Raw genomic sequence first — 22,559 nt, 5'->3', positions numbered from 1 at the left:
AGAAACCAATATATCTGTTGTGGACCTGTGTCCCAACTTTTAATAAATAAGCATTACTTATTGATTTAAGCATTAATTTGTCAACCCACACTTTCCAATGGACCCTGCATGCCATACTAAAATAAGGTTGTTGAAGCAGTTTGATATCTAGACTGCTCTTACGAGAATAAGGTTTTTTTAATAGTAATTGTAGTGGTTAAAATGAAGCACTATTCTCAGAAACCAAACACACAAAATAGTTTGATCCAAAATGTTTTTATTAGTAATCTTCTTTGTCAAGACAAGGGTTGTTGTTTTCATTGCATTTCTCATATAAATGACACCAATCCTTCCACAGAGGATGGTGAACATCTTAAAATACAGGGCCAGTGCGTTCCTATCAAAAAGAGCCTTTCCATTCACTCTGTGCTGATGATGAAACGTGCTGGCCTGTACACAAGTGTGTGTGAAAATGATTTCAGAATTATGTCCAGCAGAGAGGCATTGGAAAAATGTGGTCCCTTCTCAATCATCATCGACTGTCGGTGTGATGGTCACCCCTCTCCTGATCTGACCCCATCCGATCAAACTAGGGAAGAGAAACAAGTCAATGACTGTACAAACTACATTAATGAAAAGTGGAAAATAACAAAATTATAAAACAAGCTTTTGAATAATTGCACGATTCATTGATGCACATTATTTTACAGAACAAACAGCTGAATTAAAATTTGCTCACCGCCAATGTTTCTCCACTCTGCGACTCAAGGCGATCTTCTCCCCCACTTCTGTGCACACAGGGTTAGTGAGCACGATCTTGGCCAAATCAGCTTTTACTGCACTCACACGACCTCCTGTGGACAGGGAGCCAATGTTAACCATCAGCACCTCATTCTTCGACAGCTTCTGAACCTGTAGGCCAAATCAGTGAGAAAATCAAAAACTGTAATAGCGTTCAAAATAGGACAAAAAGTACAGTTAAATAAGAATGGTTATGGTAACATAAAATAAAATCGTATACATTACATACCATATACACTCTACTATTCAAAAGCTTTGGGTCAGTAAAATTTTATGCAAGTCCAAAAAAAAAAATTATTATTTGGTCCTGACCAAATGTATACAATGTAAGATTCAAGTGACAAGCAATTTGTCGCACCAGATGTAACAAAGTCAATATCACAACCAATCAGAAGGAGTTTGCAGCTTTCTATATACTGCACTTTCCGCAAAATAGATAACCCAATTAAGAAATATTAAACTCTTTTAAACAAAAATACATACTGAAGATGCACTTCTTTGCTCACCACAAATTCACAGTAAAAACACTAACCTTTATTTTCAAGATTTGAATGGTAAACTATCCATTTTACCTTCCAGCATGGCTATAAGAGTCATGGAAAACGATATTCAAACTCCCATTAATCCCTTTAAACATTAAATAAAGCACATAATCAGTATCTGAGATTTTCGTAATAGTATGTTCTTTTTACAGCTGCGACATCACAAATAGAAACCGTTTCTTAAACAGAATCCCTTGCAGCTTAAAGAATTTCGCTTTCACGTCTGGCTAGAACTAGGGATGCACTGAATTTTTAGCAGGTGAAAATTATAGGCCGAAAATGTCATTTTTGGGTTTTGGCTGAAAGAAAATATGAGCCGAAAATATAGGCTACATATAATAATAATAATAATATATATGGCAAATAGTCTAGTAACGTTAACTAATAAACCTTACTGTTAAGTGTTACCTATATTAATATAAATTCTGTCTGGTTTTATTGTGTTACTTTCAGTAAAAGTGTGGTTATTTTATAGGCTTGCGTTTTTTTACATTTAGTGTCATTAAAATTTTGTTAAATTTAAAAAGTCTTAAATAATTTTATACTATTTCATAAAATAATAAATAATTATTACAAAGCATTTTTGGTTTTGGTTTTTGGCCAAGTGCATCCAGAAGTTTCAGTGCATCCCTAACATATCAGTCCAACTGCTCGACCAATGACACTATTGTCACTGCCCTACATTCAGCAGTCACACACTCAAGACTCCTACGTCAGATTGCGGTTCATCAGCTGGGGCTCAACACTTGGCTTTGCAACTGGCTGTTGGACTTTCTGACTGTAGACCTCAGGCAGTATGGGTTGGCAGTAAATCATCCAGCACCACCACACTAAACACTGGGGTCCCCCAAGGATGTGTGCTGAGCCCCCTCCTCCTCACTCTGCTAACCCAAGAATCCAGACAAGACACTGTTACACAACTCCAACCTCTTCATTAAGTTTGCAGATGACACAACTGTAGTGGGTCTCATTAGCAGCAAAGATGAGACAAACTACAGGAGCAAAGTGAGCCGCCTGGCCGGGTAGTGCAGTGACATCAATCTTTCTCTGAATGTGGAGAAGATGAAGAAGATTGTCGTTGCACACTCAACATGTTCCTCTGATCGTCAATGATGCGACTGTGGAGAGAGTGAGCAGCACCAAATTCCTGGGTGTGCACATCACAGAGGACCTCTCCTGGAACGACAACACCGCAGCACTGACCAAGAAAGCACAAGCAGCATGCAAACTACTTCCTCTGCAAACTGAGAAAAGCCAGAGCCCCGCCCCCCATCATGTGCACCTTCTACAGAGGCACCATTGAGAGAATTCTGACTAACTGTATCTGTGATGTATGGCGCCTGCAACGCATCCTGCTGCAAGTCACTTCAACGCATAGTGAGAGCAGCTGAGAAGATCATTGGTGTTTCTCTCCCATCCCTCCAGGACATTTATGGAACCCGCCTCACATGTAAAGCTCTCTGCATCGCTACATCGCACAGCTACTTCAGTCTGCTGCCATCAGGGAGGAGACTGCGGAGTCTCCAGTCCAGGACCAGCTTTCTGAAGGACAGCTTCATCTACCAGGCTGTCAGGAAGCTGAACTCCCTCCTGACCTTGCCCCCCCGCTGCTCAGGCGTTACAGGCAAGCTAAAATGAAAATGATTTTCTGAAGAGAGTCAGATTCCTTCAGGAATTCAGTGATATAAAAACACCCGCACCATTTTTCACCTTTGAAAAATGCAGTGCTCATGTTTATTCAATAAATACAAAGCCTTTTGGAAAATATATTTGTGGCAGTCAGTTTTGATATTGTGGTGGGCCACAAATAAATAAATGCATGGGAAACTCAAAACTAACTTGCTAGAATGCTTTCATTTGATTTTGGTGTCTTTCTTTAAAGTATTTTGATGTCGCCATGTCTCAGTGGTTTTATGAAGAAAGCACATCAAGAACCAGGTGGACCGGGTACACAGTAATACCGGTACTTAAAAAAACCTGCAACCATACCATTTTTATTTTTTTACTTTTGACAACACTATTGTGTAATTAACTATAAAGTCTACTGGGCTCTTCCCCCAGTTTACCAAATACCTACTTTAATGTGTTTTGAGAGGAGAAGATGAATTTGTAAACTCCACAGCTCGGATTCAGCATGAACTAACATGTTAGTTAACTTAAAGCTGCAGTAGGGAACTTTTGACGCTCTAGCGGTTAATAAACAGAACTGCTTGCGTCTTGCGGAAGAACATCGTAGCCGGAACTACTTCTCTCTGTTTATGTCTATGAAGAATCACAAAGGTACTGGGTTACTCCGCCACGGTATCCCCGAAGCAATCTAAAATAGTCTGAATATAAACACTTATTATAGATGTACCCTAGTGATTCAGGACAAGCTAAAAACACGGTTTGGAAAATGGATTCATGGTATACTCGCTTATTATGTTCATTTTTCTACATTTTGAACACAAACAAAGTTACGGACCGCAGCTCTGATTGGTTGATTTCTTACCGGGAGCGGCCGAAACTGCAAATGGCAATAGGAGCACTGGGAGGAGCCAGAGGAGCTTGATTTTTTTCACAGATTATCTGTCTCATATTCTACTGTCAGGACATAATGACAGGTTTATTAAATATGTAAAAAATATATTTTTACAAAAGTTCCCTACAGCACCTTTAACAGCCCATCACCAAATCAACTAACATGTTTGATATAAAAGTGTTTTAACTACCAATCAGATTTACTTGCACATATTTCAGAATATCAGATACTTCATTATATAGTCAGCATGTTTGTGAAGATTATGAATAAAACAAGGAAAAAATAAATAAAAGCAATCCGTGTGTAATACAAAGCTTTTGTGGCTTCGTTGTCACGTTAAGCATGACGTGTTGCCATTGAAACAATAAGGAAATACATTCTAAAATAACGGTCACCTAAAAAAAAAAAAACCTCACACTGGGGGCTCAGCTATAATATTTGAAACTCACATGTGAAAGGGTTAATTAACATTTAGATCAAAAAAAAAAACAAAAAAATCATGTGACAATGAAGACAGTAGGAATGACTGCTAAAAAAGTCAGCTTTGCCATCACAGGAATAAATTAAATTGTAGAATGTATCCAAATAGAATATAGCATTTCAACATACTATTTAAAATCGTAATAATTGCAAAAATTGCTTATATAATCGATTTTAACTGTATTTTTGATCAAATAAATGCAGCCTTGGTGATTTTTTCTTTCAAAAACAAACATTATCTTACAAACCCCAATCTTTGAATTGCAGTATGTATATTCTGTTTGTTGTGTCTAGTCTCATTCATAAGGATGTGGAACAATAAACAGAGTGAACATTTAGTTTTAATGATACTACTTTAAAAGCTTTACCTTGGCTGCTTTCTTATCACCCTCAGTGCGCACACCAAGCAGCCTTCTTAAAAGGAAGTAGGAGATCTCAAGCTCTGTGAAGATCTCAGGAAGGGCCCCCACAGCGCCGAGGACCTGGCCCACCATACGATCAGCTCTGCACAGTGTAGGGTCAATCTTGGTGCCAACACCTGCAACAGAGAATGTGCATAACAAATACTAAATTATGTAACAACAACACTCACAACTACAAGACTGCAGTAATGTTTAAGTCTGCATACCAATAAGGCCACCAGGAGCAGCATACTGGAGGTCATTATGTTCGGCAAACAGGGAGACAATTTTGGAGAAGATGGGTTTGCACATTAGTTTGCCTTCATGGTCCTTAGAAACAATACCTGGTCTGACCTCAATCTCCTGTCCAACCTTGAACCAAAATAAACACAGAACAGAAATAGCAAGAGCAAAGCAGAAGCCTGATATTCTGACAAAGAAATTGCTTTAGGTACAGCTTGCCATAAATTGGATCAAAGAAGTCAAAAGTTACCTTCAGGACTCCTTTGAGGATACTTCCTCCAGCTACACCGCCTTTTAGATCATCTACTTCACAGCCAGGCTTATTCACATCAAATGACCTGATTACTGTACAAAACAATAAAAAATAAAAATACATGAATCACTCATCTAAACTTTGACACTGAGCACAAGGAGTCCCTTTAGTAATATTGAAGGTCTCTTACCAATAAGTCGAGGCTCAGAGGTGAAATCGCGGACAGGCACAGGGATCTTATTTACAATGTACTCGCAGACAACCTCAATGTTGTACTTGAGCTGGGCTGAGATCGGGATAATTGGTGCTCCCTCTGCTACGGTGCCTTCAGGAAAATAAATGGAAGTTAAACCTTATTATAATGGGACTGTTTATCCACCAGTCACTCTGTGCAACTCATTCAGGGCGTTTCAAGGACACATAAAAGAAGAACACAAAGAATCCAACTTAAATGGATATTTCACCCAGAATTACCATTCTGTCATAATCTATTCATCCTCATGCCATAGATCTAAAAGACAGTATTTTACAGTATATAATGAAAGACAGACCCATTCACTTTATATAAAAAAAAAAGCTAAAACTCTTTAGCTAAAACTCTTACCCTGCACAAAAGCCAGGATCTGTTCATACTGCTCTTTGGCCTGACTTTCTTTCACCAAGTCGATTTTGTTCTGCAGAATCAGAATGTGCTTGAGCTTCATGATCTCAATGGCAGCCAAATGCTCTGACGTCTGTGGCTGAGGGCATGATTCATTCCCAGCTGAAAGAGTAAAGAAGGTCAATAGCCACTCATAGAACATGATAATGGCTGTGTTCATTACTTGCAAGACAAAAACCACTACAAGTAGCAAGGTAAATACTCACCGATTAGGAGTAGCGCAGCATCCATTACGGCTGCACCGTTTAACATAGTGGCCATCAAGATGTCGTGACCCGGGCAATCCACAAATGAGACATGTCTATAAAGACAAAAAAAATCACGATGTCTGGGGAAACCAATACTGGCTAACTGGACCATGATAATGGAATTATACGAACTGATTATAGAAACTGAATTCAGAAGGATATAATACATTCATTAGACCAGTGGTTCTCAAAGTGGGTTCAGAAAAAAGAAAGAAAACAAAACAAAACTGAAAACAGAGTGAATGACGGCTGGCTCTCTGCCTTTTATGAAGCGGCACCAAATTCCAATTCCTCTGAACGTTTCTTCTTTATACCGTCTGAACAAGTCTGACATAGAAGATCATTTCCACAGAAAAGCACCTCTTCAGCAGATGGTATCACAAGCTGTGATTGTGAATTTGCCACTTCCCTTCAACGGTAACACGCATACACACACACATACCCACAGTGTCTACACCAGGCACAACCACTGTTGCCTCATGTCAGGTAAAAGCGGTCTACACTAAACACATCAAATTTCATTTGTCCATTCACAGTAGTGGTGCAAGCACTTGGTGTACATCATAAATAGAATGGGCATCAGGTTACTGTTAGGATTTGTGATGTCATCCAATGAAGATAATAATCACTATTGTAATGGATTTATTATCTTTAGTCATGTCGCATCACTTGTGTCTGGTGTGGGCACAGTGAATGGGAAACAATTGCAAGTCTATTTCATTGTAGGTTTGCAATTTAAATTTTGCCAAACTTATTTGGTAGTCAGAGGCAAAGTGGGTGCCAGATTTATTTATATTATTTTTCCTTTTTGACTACAGTTGACAAAAAAAAAAATCTCACTGAATTAAATGTAACCTTGAAATATATACTTCCCCCCCCCCATTTTGGTTAACCTAGTATTATAAAATAAATGGCACATGAGTAGCAGTCACCTGTAATAAAGCAATGCAACCCTGAGACAAAATATATCTACTTACATTATAATGTATGTACAGTACAGACCAAAAGTTTGGACACACCTTCTCATTCAAAGAGTATTCTTTATTTTCATGACTGTGAATGTGGAATTATATACATAACAAAAAAAGTGTGAAACAACTGAAAATGTCACATTGTAGGTTCTTCAAAATAGCCACCTTCGGTTTTTGTGACTGCACTTGGGGACACTTTCAAAGTTTTCCCAATTTTTCGGACTGACCTTCATTTCTTAAAGCAATGATGGCCACTCGTTTTCCTGTACTTCGCTGCTTTTTTTTCTTGCCATAATACAAATTCTAACAGTCTATTCAGTAGGACTATCAGCTGTGTATCCACCTGACTTCTGCACAACACAACTGATGGTCCCAACCCCATTTATAAGGCAAGAAATCACACTTATTAAACCTGACAGGGCACACCTGTGAAGTAAAAACCATTTCAGGAGACTACCTCTTGAAGCTCATCAAGAGAATGCCAAGAGTGTGCAAAGCAGTAATCAAAGCAAAAGATGGCTACTTTGAAGAACCTAGAATATGACATATTTTCAGTTGTTTCACACTTTTTTTGTTATGTATATAATTCCAAATGTGTTAATTCATAGTTTTGATGCCTTCAGCGTGACTCTGCAATTTTCATAGTCATGAAAATAAAGAAAACTCTTTGAATGAGAAGGTGTGTCCAAACTTATGGTCTGTACTGTATGTATATAAGGGCTGTGTTTGATACATCAATACGACGATGTATCATCACAGGTATCTGGCAAAATGGATATCGATACAGCGACATTTCATGTCGATATTGCGCCACGTGTGCAGCAGTTGGACCATGCTTTATTTGAATACAAGAACAGCATTTACAACAGAATTAAAAAAGTGCAAGGTTTCTAAAAAAATTATGAAGAATATAATAGTTAGGCTACAACTAGGTTTAAACTGGCCGTGGAGGAACCTAATCAGGTTGTCTGAAATAAAGAGACGTGATCCCTAACACAGAGCTTCACACTGGCGCAATATGGAATTATTTTATAGGTGTGATACTTATTTTTGTCAACCAGGTAACCATGTGCTCATGCTTTCATGAAAACACTGTTAAGCATCTCTACTTTGATATATTTTATTCTCAGAAAAGTGCATTTCATCAAGCATTCATTTACGAAAGAGAAAGAGAGAGATGACGAAACCTATGCCAGACCTATTCGTAATGTACAGGTGGGACATGTTCCCACCACTTTTTGCCAGGGTCAATACTTTTTTTGAAACCAAAGCCCCTTTAAGGTATTCTATAGTTTTGTTTGAAACATCACGCGGCACATACATACCTAATGCAGATTAAAACATTCCTTTCTGTTAAATAAGATGCAATCTGGTGCTCGAATCAGTTGTTTTTGAAAACCTTCCATGTACATTGCAATGTTATTAGTGACGGAATGTTCTCTTATGGCTTGTCTTTACATCAGAGCGCTTATTAAATCACTAAAGCGCTGGTTAAATCACAAAAAATACACACAAACATGTCCCTGCTCTTGATATATGATCACTGATTAACATCTTGAGGGAGGGAGGGAAAAAAAATGATGCGAGGACGAATTAGAACCCAAAACCTCGGACTTGCTTAGTGAAAATTATACCTTGAGACTGTTTAGGAATATTAATAAATATTGTGTATCCATGCATTCATTCTCTGACATCAATAATCTCAGGCCTAACAATAAATATTATTATAGTAAATGTAAGAATAAAAAACTATCAGGTTAAAAATGAGTTCTATGCTCTGCTCTTAGTTAGCAATGGCCCGATAGTATGCAGCGTTTAATTTACAGCTGTTTTACTAAATTAGAAAATTAGTGCAGTCATGTATTGTGATATGTATCATATTGTGTCCTCTGTATCGGAATACGTATCGTATCATGACTTTGTTGGCAATACACATCCCTAACATATATATAACCAACATACCGGACTAATTTGAAGTTGCCTTTGGTGCCAGGAATGTCTGTGGGGAACTCATCAGGTGTGCTGCTGCCACATGACCTGTAACACTCTGGCCGTGGACAACTTGGATCATCCAATTTATACACCTAAATATGGTATTTAATACAAAAGATATCAACTTTAAGCAAAAAATACAAGAAATAATAATACTTCACATTTATTCAAAAGTAATAATTTGTAACAGCCTCTCTTAGAGGAAGAAACAAAAAAAATTTTTCCTAAAAAGGGATGCTGTAATTTGCTATTGCAAGCTTAAATTGAATCAAATAATAGCTATTACTAGCTTTAGACTCAGAGTGTAGCTTGCCAAAATTACTTTAAAAAGAGATCGGCAAACAATGCCATTACCTTAGCATTAGCATAACCCAACTTGATTGTAATGTTTCTCTCCAGCTCATTTTTGAATCTGACAGTATGAACTCCAGAGATCGCTTTCACCACTGTTGATTTCCCGTGGGCTACATGACCAATAGTTCCTAGAGACAAATAAATTGGTATAATTAATTTCATGTGACATTTTTTTTTTGTATGGAAAGCTGTTTGCACTTTGCACAAAACAGTAAAAATAAAGCTCACCTATGTTTATTGTGGCTTGTCTGCTGATGATCTCTTGGGACAGAGGAGTTAGTTTCCTCACATCCTAGAAGGCAAAACAGATTTGTTAATGCTAATCATCAGGAAAAGGAAGAGTATGGCAAGCTGCTTCATGTGTAACTTCAAAGGTGCTGTATGTAAAATTGACACATTGTTAGGGATATCCAATTTTCATGTTGCGATTAATTGCTGATGCTTTTATCACGGTTTTGAAATTAAGTTTCAGGAAGTTGTCATAATACAGTATAACAGGTTTAATAACTGTTTTCTTATAACAAAAATAACTGAACATTTAAATACAATAAATCAATACAGAAAATATATATATAAAGTTAAAAGTTTTACACAGATTAAAGTGCAAAAGAACTATAAAAACCAATAGGTACCACTTTACAATAAGACCTCATTCGTTAACCTTAGTTAATGCATTAAGATTCACAATGACCAATAGCTACATTTGCAAATAATGTTTGTAAAAAATACAAGTCTTATGTCTCATGTTAGCTCATTAAATAACTCCGTTCCAACTTTCGATTTTAACTAGAGATGCAACGATACCATTTTTTTCAGAACCGATACTGAAAATTCTGAGTATCTGCCGATACCGATCCAAGCCGATACCAGCGCAGTTTTTTTAATCAATTTAGAATTTCTATAATTCTTCTCTGTGTTGACCTGATCATCACTCTTTTGTGTGTTAAACACAATCTACTACATATAAACAACTTAATTTTAATGAAAAATAACAAATGAAATGTATCTGTTTCTCAGATAAATAAGTATTTTAACTTAGCATGTTCCTTAAATATCTGCAAACACATTAAGGTATTTTTATGCTTAAGTGGAGTCGAAATCGTACGTACAGCACCTTTAAAAAAAACATATCAACATCAAAAAACATCAGCAAGTGACAAGCATTAAAATATGTAAATCAATCCGTTCACGAGTGACAACTGCCAGAAATAAATTTGTAACAGCCTCTCTTAAAGAAAAATACGTTTTCCCCATAGAATAAAAAAAGAGAAGCTGCATGTTGCTGTTGCAAGCTTTAATTGAATCTAATAATTGCTATTACTAGCTTTAGATTCAGAGTGTAACTTGCAATTATTGTTTTAAAACTATTGTTACTTTCAAGTAATAAATAAGTCACAGTAACAGAAATAAATACAAGTTAGCTGAAAAGATTATTTGTTAAGACCGCTTGCATTATGGGCACTGTCGAGTACATTACATTAAACGTCAGACGAACAGAAATTATTTGATTAGAAGCATGCCAGGTTAGTACTATCTAAACAATGTAGTACATAGCTGGAACTATATTAAACAGAACGACATTTGGGTTTCACAACATTTTCACACAATTTCTACACGGGGTCCTTCTCCATCCCCGAATGAATCATGTGGCGAGCTTTCACCGGTACAGCTAAAAGACACGCCTGCTATCACCAGAGAGTACACAACCAACTCGAACTCTCGATAAAGCTAGTACTTTTAGAACATGTTATATTACAAATACGAACAAAAGATGAAGACTTACTAATCTACTAAGGTCTTGTTTAGAGAGATGAGGCTGACTCAACGTTGTTCCAGACTCGTCGCCCGCCATCTTGATATAGAAAAGGAATGGAAGTATGACCGAGCAAACGCCTGACCGTTTTTTTTTTACAAATACACGTGTGGTTTTAAAACATATCCCTTTAAATTACTTTTAAGTGTTGGATATTTACATATAGATATTATTCTATGTTTCACTATTACACTGCATAAAACCATAATATAAAAGAAATAATTCTAAACTACTTGGAATGGGATGATGCAATCAGTTTCTAGAAAACCCGAAGAAGCAGAAACAGACCAGAAAGATTATAATTTATATCAACTAATTTGAAACACCAACATAATCAGCAACACAATTTGATAAACATCTACAAATTGAACACACGGATTGACGCGGATGAGACCAGGGTCCGTCTTAGGGTTATGACGTTACGTGATTTGTAGTTTTTTACATTTTGAGCAGACGCGTTTAGCTAAAGCAACTTATAAATGAAGATAATGGAAGCAAATAAATAAATAAACAAATAAATAAATAAATATATATATATATATATATATATATATATATATATATATATATATATATATATATATATATATATATATATATATATATAAATGATATGCAAGTGCTTTAACAAGTCTCATTTAGCTTATAAATAAAACATAGAATAGAAAAATAATAGAACAAGCTAGTGTAAGTAGTGTTTTTTGCTTTTTTAATTGTATAATAAATGAAAAGAAAACAGATAGAATAAAAAAAGATTAGAATGCTGGTGTTATCATTATTTTTTAAGAAAACAAGCAGCAAATTAATAGAGTACAAGTCTAAAAAAGTATTTTTTAAAGAATGTAATTAGAATAGAGTGTGTTAGAGTTAGAGGGTCAAATAAAGATAGAAGAGATGTATTTTCAGCTGATTCTTGAAGATCTGTCTGTCTCTCCGTCTGTCCAAATCTTTTTTTTTATAGTATCAGAAGTTTTATGGGCTCCCTCATATATTACTGTGTAATCAGTAAACATATTCTTTTGATGTTCCTATTGTGACGTAAATATTAAAGTCAACTACACATACTAAAACATTATTTAGAAACTTTAATGTGGACAGTGCAAATATACCTCTTGTGTATAGTGTTTTGCCTTTGTTTTCCTCTCTGCAGTTATTGTAATATGTATAAAACTGTACTGTGAGTGTGCATCATACAGTGTTGACCTGTTTTTGCAACATAATTGACCTTGAGGGATCAATAAAAAATATAATATAATATAATATAATATAATATAATATAATATATTATAATATAAAACAATATAATATAATACAAATCAATACAATATAACATAATACTATAATATAATATAATATAATATAATATAATATAATATAATATAATATAATATAATATAATATAATATAATATAATAAAACAGGAGGTTCCCACGTTTATAAGGATTCATAAGGAAAGTAAAAGTTAAATCATAATATATGTCATGATTTATGTGCTCGAAGCAGTTTTCACATTTGTGACAGTGAACTAAAACATTTTGTAACGTGTAGGCAGAGAATATTGACACACAAACTCAACGTTTCCGTCCGACCGACAAATGTTCGGGAAATGACGTCAGTGCAGACAATAACATGGCGTCTACGATCGCCGTGGAGGCTATAGACAAACAACATTTAGGGATTCACTCTAAATAACACAAGTTTATTGTCACCTTAAGACGTCAGTGGGCAGCGTATCTCCGTCGATAATGAGATATCATATATAATTTCTCTGGAGTTTGTCTGACAGCAGCGCTCCATGTCTGAAGGACCTCGGGCTCCCTGGTCGAAGCGGGGCTGTGTGGACGCGCATCGCAGAGGTAAAACACCACTGGACTCGTTTCATTTCCCACTCAACCTTGTCCTGCTTAATAGCGGAGTCGTTTTAACTTACCGTAGCCGAAAACATCAGAATAATGGGTTGACATTCGTTGGGACGTGTCAGCGGTTATCATTTCTGTCTGTGTCTATCATATTGACCTAGTGAGCTCCCTAGGAAGACAGCATGTTTAGGCATCATATTCGCGTTAGGGTTCAGTGACTGTAAATGCTGTCTATATAGACAGCTGAGCTCACTATATTTCAAGATTTCCCCGCCAGTCAGTGTTTATGTCCAGTGCTTGTAGATAGTTATTAAAGATTTAAGTAGCAAAACACTAGCAACAATTAACTGCAAAATCAAAACATGTCATTAAGAAGCCCATAACACGGGGCTGATTTTCTTGGAATCAGTCAAGCGTTGTTCTTGTGTCTGGTTCAGTGAAGGTCTGTGAAGTTTAGATGATTTAAAACCACGCTAGAGTCTAATGTAAGGTTGAACACTTCTAAAACAGATCCATTTGTCATTAAGTTACTGTGACAGTTAAATGTTCATTATTTACTAGGAGAACAAACTTTTCTTACAAACTTAACGTTACTAGTCATCACAGAGAAGTTTACCACAGTGTCAGTCAAAAAACATTGTTTATTTAATTAGAAATACAGTAAAACCTATAACATTAAATATCAGTTTTCTGTTTATATCATTTAAAACTGAATTTATTCCTGTGATGCAAAGCTGAATTTTCAGCATCATTACTTCAGTCTTCAGGGTCACATGATCCTTCAGAAATCATTCTAATATGCTGATCAATCAATCAATCAATACTGAAAACGTTGTCCTGCCTAATATATATTTGAGAAAGAAACCATGATACATTATTTTCAGGATTCTATGATGAATAAAAAGTTATCTGACCTGTCTGTTTTGTGATTGTAGCTCTTATACTGTTTAGTGTACATCGAAGAATCCCTCACATATATGCATTTGCTCAGCCTCACAATAAATATATATATATATTTTTTACATTTTTATACACTATATCAGATGTTGCTTTATGTTTTCTGAATGAGTAACATTTGATATGTCCCTTTTAACTCTTTAGCAGAACATTTTCAAATGTGTGTTAAAACAGGTGAATTAAATAATAATAACAATGCCGAAATGAAAGAATATCTGTCTATTTACCAGCATGTGGATGTCATCTCATTTTAGAGCAGGGCAAGTACAAGCAGAGGAAATGTGAGCGTCCCTTCAGCGCAGTGAAGCCGACAGTCGGCCAGGAGGCCTCGAAAAGGTAATCTCACAAAATCTTCACCCTCTGCTTTTCTGCAAGCCGCATATCCTGCTGAGGATACAGTGTCTTTAAATGTATTTCATCTCTTTATTATATTAGAAATGATTGAACAATAAGAGGCTGTTGTTCCGCACAAATATGGAGTAGTTTTAATGTGCAAGCGGGGATATATGTTGTCAAAGTATTCTGTCAAATTTGACCACCATTTAATTGTTGCACACTGTGGGAAATTGAGTTGTTGGTGCATTTTTAAGGATTTTAGTCTGTTGGTAATTCTCACGTTATTTTAATGATTGGGGCTTGTTCAATCTGTCATTTAGGTGAATATCTTCAGAATTAAATTTCCTTCGGACACAAGAGGTACTGTCCTCTGATTGGCTCGGACACCCCCCGTGACATGCCCGTGGCCAATCAGAGGTGAGTGTGCTGTGTGTGTATCTGCAGTAGAAGGGGAGTGTGTGTAGGGGAGCTTAGAGATAGAGTTTGGCTTTCAGCAGCAGAAACTGAAGTGCTGAGGTGTGGAAGTTCTTGAACTCCTTCCTGAGGCTTTATTAAAGTCTGGCATGTTTCTTTCACCATCTGTTATTCACTCAAATACAAATGGCTCAGACGATTTGGTTGATAAAGAGCTTGAGGAGATGCTGTTTAGTTCAATGAGCATGTAATTAAAGATATGCATAATTTTATCTTGTTTTAAAGGGATCGTTTACCCAAAAATAGAAAATCTTCTCATTGTTTATGCTACATTCAAAAAATTCGTTATTATTTTATTTTTATTTTTAAGAAATCTGTAATGCTCACCAAAGCTTATGTGATCAAAATTACAATAAAAACTGTAATATTGTGAAATATTCAAATTGAATTGTTTTGTAAATATTTTAAAATGTAATTTATTCTTCTAATGGCAAAGCTGAAATTTTAGTAGCCATTACTGTAGTCTTCAGTCTCACATGATTTTTAAAACTTTTTTTAAATTCATGTTTAAAAGAGTTGTGCTGCTTTATAGAGATCCATTTTTCTCAGGCTTCTGTGATAGACAGAAAGTTAAAAAAAGAACAGAATTTATTTGAAATAGAGATATATTGTCATATGTATAAATGTCACTTTTGATCAATCTAATGTATTTATGCAGAATAAAACAAATTTCTTGTCTTGGCGTGTCTTTATCTGACTACTAATTTCCAATTCATTCCAAACTTTTATGACTTGCTTCTTTCTGTTTTTGTCTATCAAATACTGTTAATGTTGTCCAAAACAACAGTGGACCCCACTTAATTTAATTTTATGGTCAAAAAACACTGAGAATTGTTTCGACATATTTTTGGGTGAACTGTCCCTTTAAGAAGCTATTCCCACCCAGTTGATTGATACTGAACTCTGAGATGAGACAAATAAGTCTTATTTCTATCAAATACTTAAGGAAAAAAAGCAGTAAAACATCGGTCTCTCCATCACAGTTATGGTCTTCTCAGCTTTGCAGAGCTGACCAGCTGAATGGGATGTATCGACTCTTCTCGACAAGTCATTTATTTGAGCTTCTGTGTCTCTGCAGGTGCCTAATGGCAGAGGATGTGGAGGTGTACCTTTCCCAAGTGCATGACGGCAGCGTGTCGTCAGGCTTCAGAGCCTTGTATGAGGAGCGACTGCTGCTCGATGTCACTCTGCTCATCGAGGAGCACCACTTCCAAGCACACAAGGCTCTGTTAGCAACGCAAAGCGATTATTTCCGGGTCATGTTCACGGCTGATATGCGGGAACGTGACCAGGATAAGATTCACATGAAGGGGCTGACGGCAGCTGGGTTTGGTCACGTCCTTCGCTTCATGTACTACGGTTCTTTAGAGTTGAGCATGATCACGGTACAAGAGATCCTGCAGGCTGCCATGTATGTGCAGCTCACCGAGGCTGTAGAGTTCTGCTGCTCGTTCCTGCTGGCCAAGATCTGCTTGGAGAACTGTGCTGAGGTCATGCGCTTGCTGGAGGACTTTAGTGTCGGCGTGGAAGGCGTGCAGGAGCAGCTTGATGCGTTTCTGCTGGAGAACTTTGTGCCCTTGATGGGGCGACCAGACTTCCTGTCTTATCTGAGTTTGGAGAAGTTGATGGCATATTTGGATAGTGACCAATTAAGTCGATTTCCGGAAATTGAGCTGTACGAGGCAGTGCAGGGCTGGCTGAGACATGACCGGCGGCGCTGGAGACATACGGATGCGGTCGTGCAGAACCTGCGCTTTGGCCTCATGACTCCTGCCAATATCTTTGAGAAGGTAAAAGTGCTTCCTTGTTTTGAGATATCAATAAAAGGTTATACCTAGGAATTACGAAGATTGGCATATATTACACATAAAACCAGTACATAATGTCAGTAAACAATTATATACACTTACAAATGCAATTATCTAAACCACAAAATATGTTATTAACCATTTCCTCCATTTGTTCTCAAAGATTTGCATAGAAAAAAGTTATTTTAAGAAATTTTTCCATACTGATACCTTGACTTTGATACCTGTTCCTGAACAATACATTTTTCGATATACATTTTAGGAAATCCATTTTAACAAGATTACATTACACATAACCTCATAAAATAAATATTTTTTTCATTTTGTTTAGGTTTCTACAGGCTCAAAAACTCATCTCCTGAGCCACTGCACAAAGGAACAAAATGTAACCAACACAATAAATCAGTGCAAAGCATTAAGCAGAGCATTAACTGCTTCTAGCGTTTTCTCTTTCATGATCGCTAAAACTTATTTGCTGTTCATATTTCAACCATATTAGGTGTTCATAACCCGCCCTGTCTCTTCTGATGGCGAACGTGCATTACACTTCCAGAAAAACATTTACAGGGATGAAACATGAAGCTAATAAACATGCGATTATGATTTGTATTTGATTTTTAATGAGATTCTGCTTATTTTTCTAACAATACACTGCGTTTACATGAGAAATGCTAAGCAGATGTAGCGATTATTTTATTTTTAAAAAGTTACAAATAACATTTTTTTTGCAACATTATTTGACTTCTCATTTGATAAAACCCTCATTAGATCGCAATCGGAAGTTATTACAAACACTCTGGTGGTTTAAAGTGAGTGAAATCATAGTATAAGTTGTATAAATTGTCTTTTGTAGCATGATGCTACAGTGTGCATGAATGATCACAGATGCATTTTCTTGGTGCCTCACCAGAGCCAATCACTGATTTAGGCAGATAATAGTCTCGCGTAGCCAGACATTCAGATTTATGGCTGAAGATCAGGAATTCAAGGCACCATTCACTGCCCCCCTCCCCCCCATGAGGCCGTTTGACTGACATGTCAAACAACCAATCACAGTTTTTGTTCATAGTCAGGTTTCGAGATGTGAAATTGTCGCCACAATAACAGACCAGTGAGTGAAACTCACTCTAACATATTTTAAAGATTATATGCCATGAACTATTTTGCATACTTTTAAAAATCCAGCGTTTAATTGATCCTGATAAGCGCTCATGTCACAGTTGTAAACAAGATGGTTTTCTTTTTTCTTGAGGGGGTTTGGCGGCACGTCTCATCTTTGTTTCCAGGCGGAACGTTAAAGAACGCAACACAAACGTCTCACGGAAATCCTGTAGAATTCAACCAATCCGACGACGACTTCGACACTCCTGAAGTGTTTCCACTTTTGTGTCCCATAGGCTGAGACTAGGCAGATAAAGCATGCTGCATGCTTATTGGCTCACTGACTCTATTGAGATTAAAGGCCCGTTCACACCAAGTACGATAACTATAAAGATAATGACAAAGATATATTTCTAAAAATCGTTCTCAGTAATAAAGAATAGCAGGGTCCACACAACTATAATGATAAAGGCACAGAGAAACGATATCGTTGGAATAACTTTCTGTATGATTTTTTCCAGCTGATGAACGATAAAAATATTGATAGCCAATCAGTATCCATCCTGCTTTAATGAGCTGGAGAATTTAAAGCGGTAGACGAGCGTGCTCCAGAATAAACAGATGATATCTTTCACTGGTGTGGATGCTAATAATAAATTTATAGTTATCGTTCTTGGTGTGAATGGGCCTTAACCCCTTAGGTATAAAAATTGGTTACCAAACATCAAGACATTTTTCAACACTCGCTATCGAGGCAATTTGATCGGTACCTAAAAAGTATCAAACTCTATATCCAGTTCTAATTTTAAGATGTAATAATGTTACAATATTACTGTTTTTACTGCATTTTTGATCAATCAAATCCAACTTTTGTGAGCATAAGAGACTTCAAAAAACTTCTTCTTACCCCAAACATTTGAACAGTGGTGTATTTATAAAGTGACCTTTATCTGTTTCTTCCTCTTTGCACAGGTGAAGACATCAGAGTTCTACCGTTATTCCCGCCAACTGAGACTAGAAGTAGACCAGGCGCTCAGCTACTTCCATCTAGTGAATGAACAACCACTGGCAGAAACCAAGTCCAACCGCATCAGATCTGTGAGACCCCAGACTGCTGTATTCCGTGGAATGATTGGCCACAGCATGGTCAATAGCAAGATCCTCCTCCTGCACCGGCCCAAAGTGTGGTGGGAGTTAGAAGGGCCACAGGTGCCGCTTCGCCCCGATTGCCTGGCCATCGTCAACAACTTTGCTTTCCTGTTGGGTGGTGAAGAACTAGGCCCGGATGGAGAATTCCATGCTTCTTCGAAGGTCTACCGCTACGATCCCAGACAGAACTCCTGGCTACGCATGGCCGACATGTCCGTTCCCAGATCGGAGTTTGCTGTCGGCGTCATCGGGAAGTATATTTATGCCGTCGCAGGCCGAACTCGCGATGAGACGTTCTATTCTACAGAGCGTTATGACATTGTCGAGGACAAGTGGGAGTTTGTAGACCCGTATCCTGTCAACAAGTACGGTCACGAAGGAACCGTGCTCAACGGGAAGTTGTATATCACTGGCGGCATCACCTCCTCTTCCACCTCAAAACAAGTATGCGTTTTTGACCCAGGACGCGAGGGAACGTCCGAACACCGTATACGGCGCACGCCTATCCTCACTAACTGCTGGGAAAACAAGTCAAAAATGAACTACGCTCGTTGCTTCCATAAGATGATCTCCCACAATGGGAAGCTGTACGTGTTCGGTGGAGTGTGTGTGATATTGCGTGCCTCTTTCGAGTCCCAGGGCTGCCCTTCGACGGAAGTGTACGACCCAGAGACCGACGAGTGGACTATTTTGGCCTCTATGCCCATAGGACGCAGTGGACATGGAGTGGCAGTGTTGGACAAACAGATCATGGTGCTTGGAGGACTTTGCTATAACGGTCATTACAGCGACTCTATCCTCACATTTGACCCTGAGGAGAACAAATGGAAAGAGGACGAGTATCCCAGGATGCCTTGCAAACTGGACGGACTACAAGTGTGTAGTTTGCACTTCCCAGAATACGTTCTGGAACACGTGAGACGCTGCAGCTGAGTATTTATAACTTCTTTACAGTTTAGGAGACACGTTTACAGGTGTGGCAAGTAATACTAATACTGTTGAAGCTTTTAAATGTGCTTCTTGAAGAAGAAAACTCCTTTTTAGGCTTAAATTGTAGAATGAAAGTTTGTTATTTGGTCTGAACATTGGCATAAAAACGAATACAGACAACCTTTTTGCTCATACATCTGACTCATTGCACTGTAATCATCCTGTAGAGCACATAATACTCTTCATGTTTCGCCACATTGTCCTCTCTGTGACATTCTTCTATATCCCTTCATTCTCTTCACAGGAAGTCATGTTTTATGCGTGCGTGTTTCCACGAAAAGGAGACTAAATGAAATAGAGGAACTCATGAAAAAAGTTAAAAACGCCCCCGTCCCTTTTTTTTTCATTCACACATACTAATTTAAGAATGCATTTGTGCTGATACTAGTGATGTTGTTGTGGACAATGATTGTAATCTTGACGATGATGTTGACAAGCATTGCACTCGTAAAAAGGGCGTATATTACTGCTCTACAATAACACCGGTCCTCCGCTGCTGACTGCAATGGGAGAAAAGGGGACGCCAGAGATTAGGGGACACATAGTTCCTGCTTCTCCATCCTTTATTAGTTGTGCTTATGCTTATTTTTAACTTATTTATTAAAATGGCAAATCCTCGCCAATCTCGATCCGATCTGTGTGTGTCTCATTTTGTTTCACCAGCAAAGGGCTAAATGACATTTGCATCTTATGTTTAATGTCTAATGAAGTTTGTTTGTCTGTACAATGACAGTCAATGGGTTTTGGACCAAAAGTTTTGGACCCCATTGACTTTCAGTGTATGGATAACATACAAACATCATCTTTTGTGTTCAGCATATGGAATGACATGAGGGTGAGTCTGAATCTGAATTTTCGGGTAAACTGTCCCTTTAAGCCAGATCTTGAAGGTGTTTGGCACTATGTCATTTCCTGTTATGGACTTCACATGTGATGCTATGTGTTCTTCAGAGTTCTGGTTTGTTCGACATTTCTCATCCAAAATACATGTTAATTTCATGTACATATAAATGCCAAACTGGTCTGTAAGGGTCAAGTTGTAATAATCAGACACAGCAATAGATTTTAACCGTGTCTTGTTATCCTTTAGCAGAATAACAGACATTTATTCCACTATTATAATAATAATCCATAGCCCTGTGTCTTGTTCTTGAGAGAAGTATAATCAGACTGCAAACTTGTTCACTAGAATCTGGTGGATCACTGGTATTTGAAGACTTTGTAATTCATTTCCAGAAATAAATGTTCATACTGTCCAGCTCTTTGGGTTTCCTAATTGAATACAAGTACTTGCTGTGCTGCTGTATTTGGGTTTAGGGTGTATTTGAGCCTCTGTCTTCTTGATATATCAGCCACTTATCCTGTGGGTTTATCCCTGTAAGAGGATCCACTAGCAGGATGGGCGCTGTGACCTAAGCCTGCTCACGGCGGTAAAGTTGTGTGTCGCCATGTCTGACAGAAGAACATGGTGCTATATTGAGAAAAATGCATTCCTGTAGCTTAAAGAGTAAAAGCATGCTGATAGCAATGCCAAGGTCATAAATTAAATTCACATGGATGTGAATTGGGGAACAAATGTATACATTCAATGCAATGTAAGTCGTTTTGTAAAAATTGTCAGCCAAATGCGTAAAAAAAAAAGTATGGAAAGATGCCTTGTGGTAAAATTTTTAAGTCATGGAGTCTTTTGGTGCATCTGAAGTCCTATTTTGAAATGAAGTATAACCACAGAATTTTGCGAGCAGATTAGATTAAAAAAAAAAAAATCTTAATAATAATAAACACAAGCTGACACCTAAATTTAATCGTAAATAAGACTGTTTTATACCTTTATAATGTCCTTGTGAGTTTTTGTCTATTTATCATTGCAATATGAAATCCACATCTGCCTCGAGTAATAAAATGTATCAACCTGTTCTCCCAAATTTGACTTTAAATTTCACAAAGTAATTTCATATCTCACTAATGGAGCTTAATGTCTTGTAATTGTGATTTTATGTATGAAGTTTGTTGTAATTGTACAATTATTATTATGCTTAGGTGGAAACAAGTTTCCATACAAATCATGTTAATGGGAACTAATTAATCCAGATCATTCTGATCAAGTATTCGATGCGATGATAGTGAATTGATTTTCTGAAACTTCTGTTTTTTGTTTTTCCATGATGATGCATTCAACATTTTAATTGAAAGCTTAAAGTGAAGTGACATTCAGCCAAGTATGGTGACCCCATACTTTCTCGTGGCTTGTTCTCTGTATTTAACACACCCACACACAGCAGTGGGCAGCCAATTATGCTGCGGGAGTCGAGCCTTGCTCGAGAGAATTTCGTGGTATTGCCGGCCCGAGGTTCGAACCCAGAACCCTAGGGTTAGGGGTTAAACTCTCTAACCACTAGGCCACAGTTTGCGTTGATCACGTCACAGTATTGCATGTCACGAAGATAAAGGTTGTGTCAACTTCCCTGGCCATTACAGATATTGTAATCATGATGTTGGGTTTATAATTTCCGTTTAGTAAAAAGCGCTGTTTAAGGCGTGGCGCGCACGTGGCGCCGTGGCTTAGTTGGTTAAAGCGCCTGTCTAGTAAACAGGAGATCCTGGGTTCGAATCCCAGCGGTGCCTT

At 37.4% G+C, this 22,559-nt stretch overlaps 2 protein-coding genes and 1 non-coding gene across 4 annotated transcripts; 2 read left to right on the top strand and 1 right to left on the bottom strand.

Moving 5' to 3' along the window:
- Positions 1–238: 238 nt before the first annotated feature.
- On the bottom strand, positions 239–11,360 carry LOC113066011 (eukaryotic translation initiation factor 2 subunit 3-like). Its single transcript, XM_026237567.1, has 12 exons — positions 11,230–11,360; positions 9,675–9,738; positions 9,447–9,574; positions 9,063–9,184; positions 6,088–6,182; positions 5,825–5,983; positions 5,411–5,545; positions 5,218–5,312; positions 4,952–5,096; positions 4,692–4,861; positions 719–891; positions 239–568 (listed from the first exon to the last, which is right to left on the bottom strand). The coding sequence occupies exons 1-12, from the start codon at positions 11,296–11,298 to the stop codon at positions 505–507; spliced, it is 1,419 nt and encodes a 472-aa protein (XP_026093352.1). The 5' UTR covers positions 11,299–11,360; the 3' UTR covers positions 239–504.
- A 1,495-nt stretch (positions 11,361–12,855) lies between these two features.
- LOC113066008 (kelch-like protein 15) lies at positions 12,856–20,522 on the top strand. 2 transcript variants are annotated; one of them, XM_026237563.1, is made up of 5 exons: positions 13,060–13,115; positions 14,330–14,411; positions 14,732–14,828; positions 15,964–16,675; positions 18,767–20,522. In XM_026237563.1, the coding sequence occupies exons 3-5, from the start codon at positions 14,809–14,811 to the stop codon at positions 19,874–19,876; spliced, it is 1,842 nt and encodes a 613-aa protein (XP_026093348.1). In that variant the 5' UTR covers positions 13,060–13,115; positions 14,330–14,411; positions 14,732–14,808; the 3' UTR covers positions 19,877–20,522. The 2 variants fall into 2 exon arrangements, with proteins under 2 accessions (XP_026093347.1, XP_026093348.1); XM_026237562.1 differs by lacking the exon at positions 14,732–14,828 and having other exon boundaries at positions 12,856–13,115.
- A 1,962-nt stretch (positions 20,523–22,484) lies between these two features.
- trnat-agu (transfer RNA threonine (anticodon AGU)) lies at positions 22,485–22,558 on the top strand. Its single transcript has one exon. It is a non-coding gene; the product is annotated as a tRNA-Thr (tRNA).
- The last annotated feature ends 1 nt before the right edge of the window (position 22,559 follows it).

Source organism: Carassius auratus, chromosome 49, assembly GCF_003368295.1.
Source record: "Carassius auratus strain Wakin chromosome 49, ASM336829v1, whole genome shotgun sequence".
Taxonomy (NCBI): Eukaryota; Metazoa; Chordata; class Actinopteri; order Cypriniformes; family Cyprinidae; genus Carassius; species Carassius auratus.
This window is presented reverse-complemented; position numbering and strand designations above follow the sequence as displayed.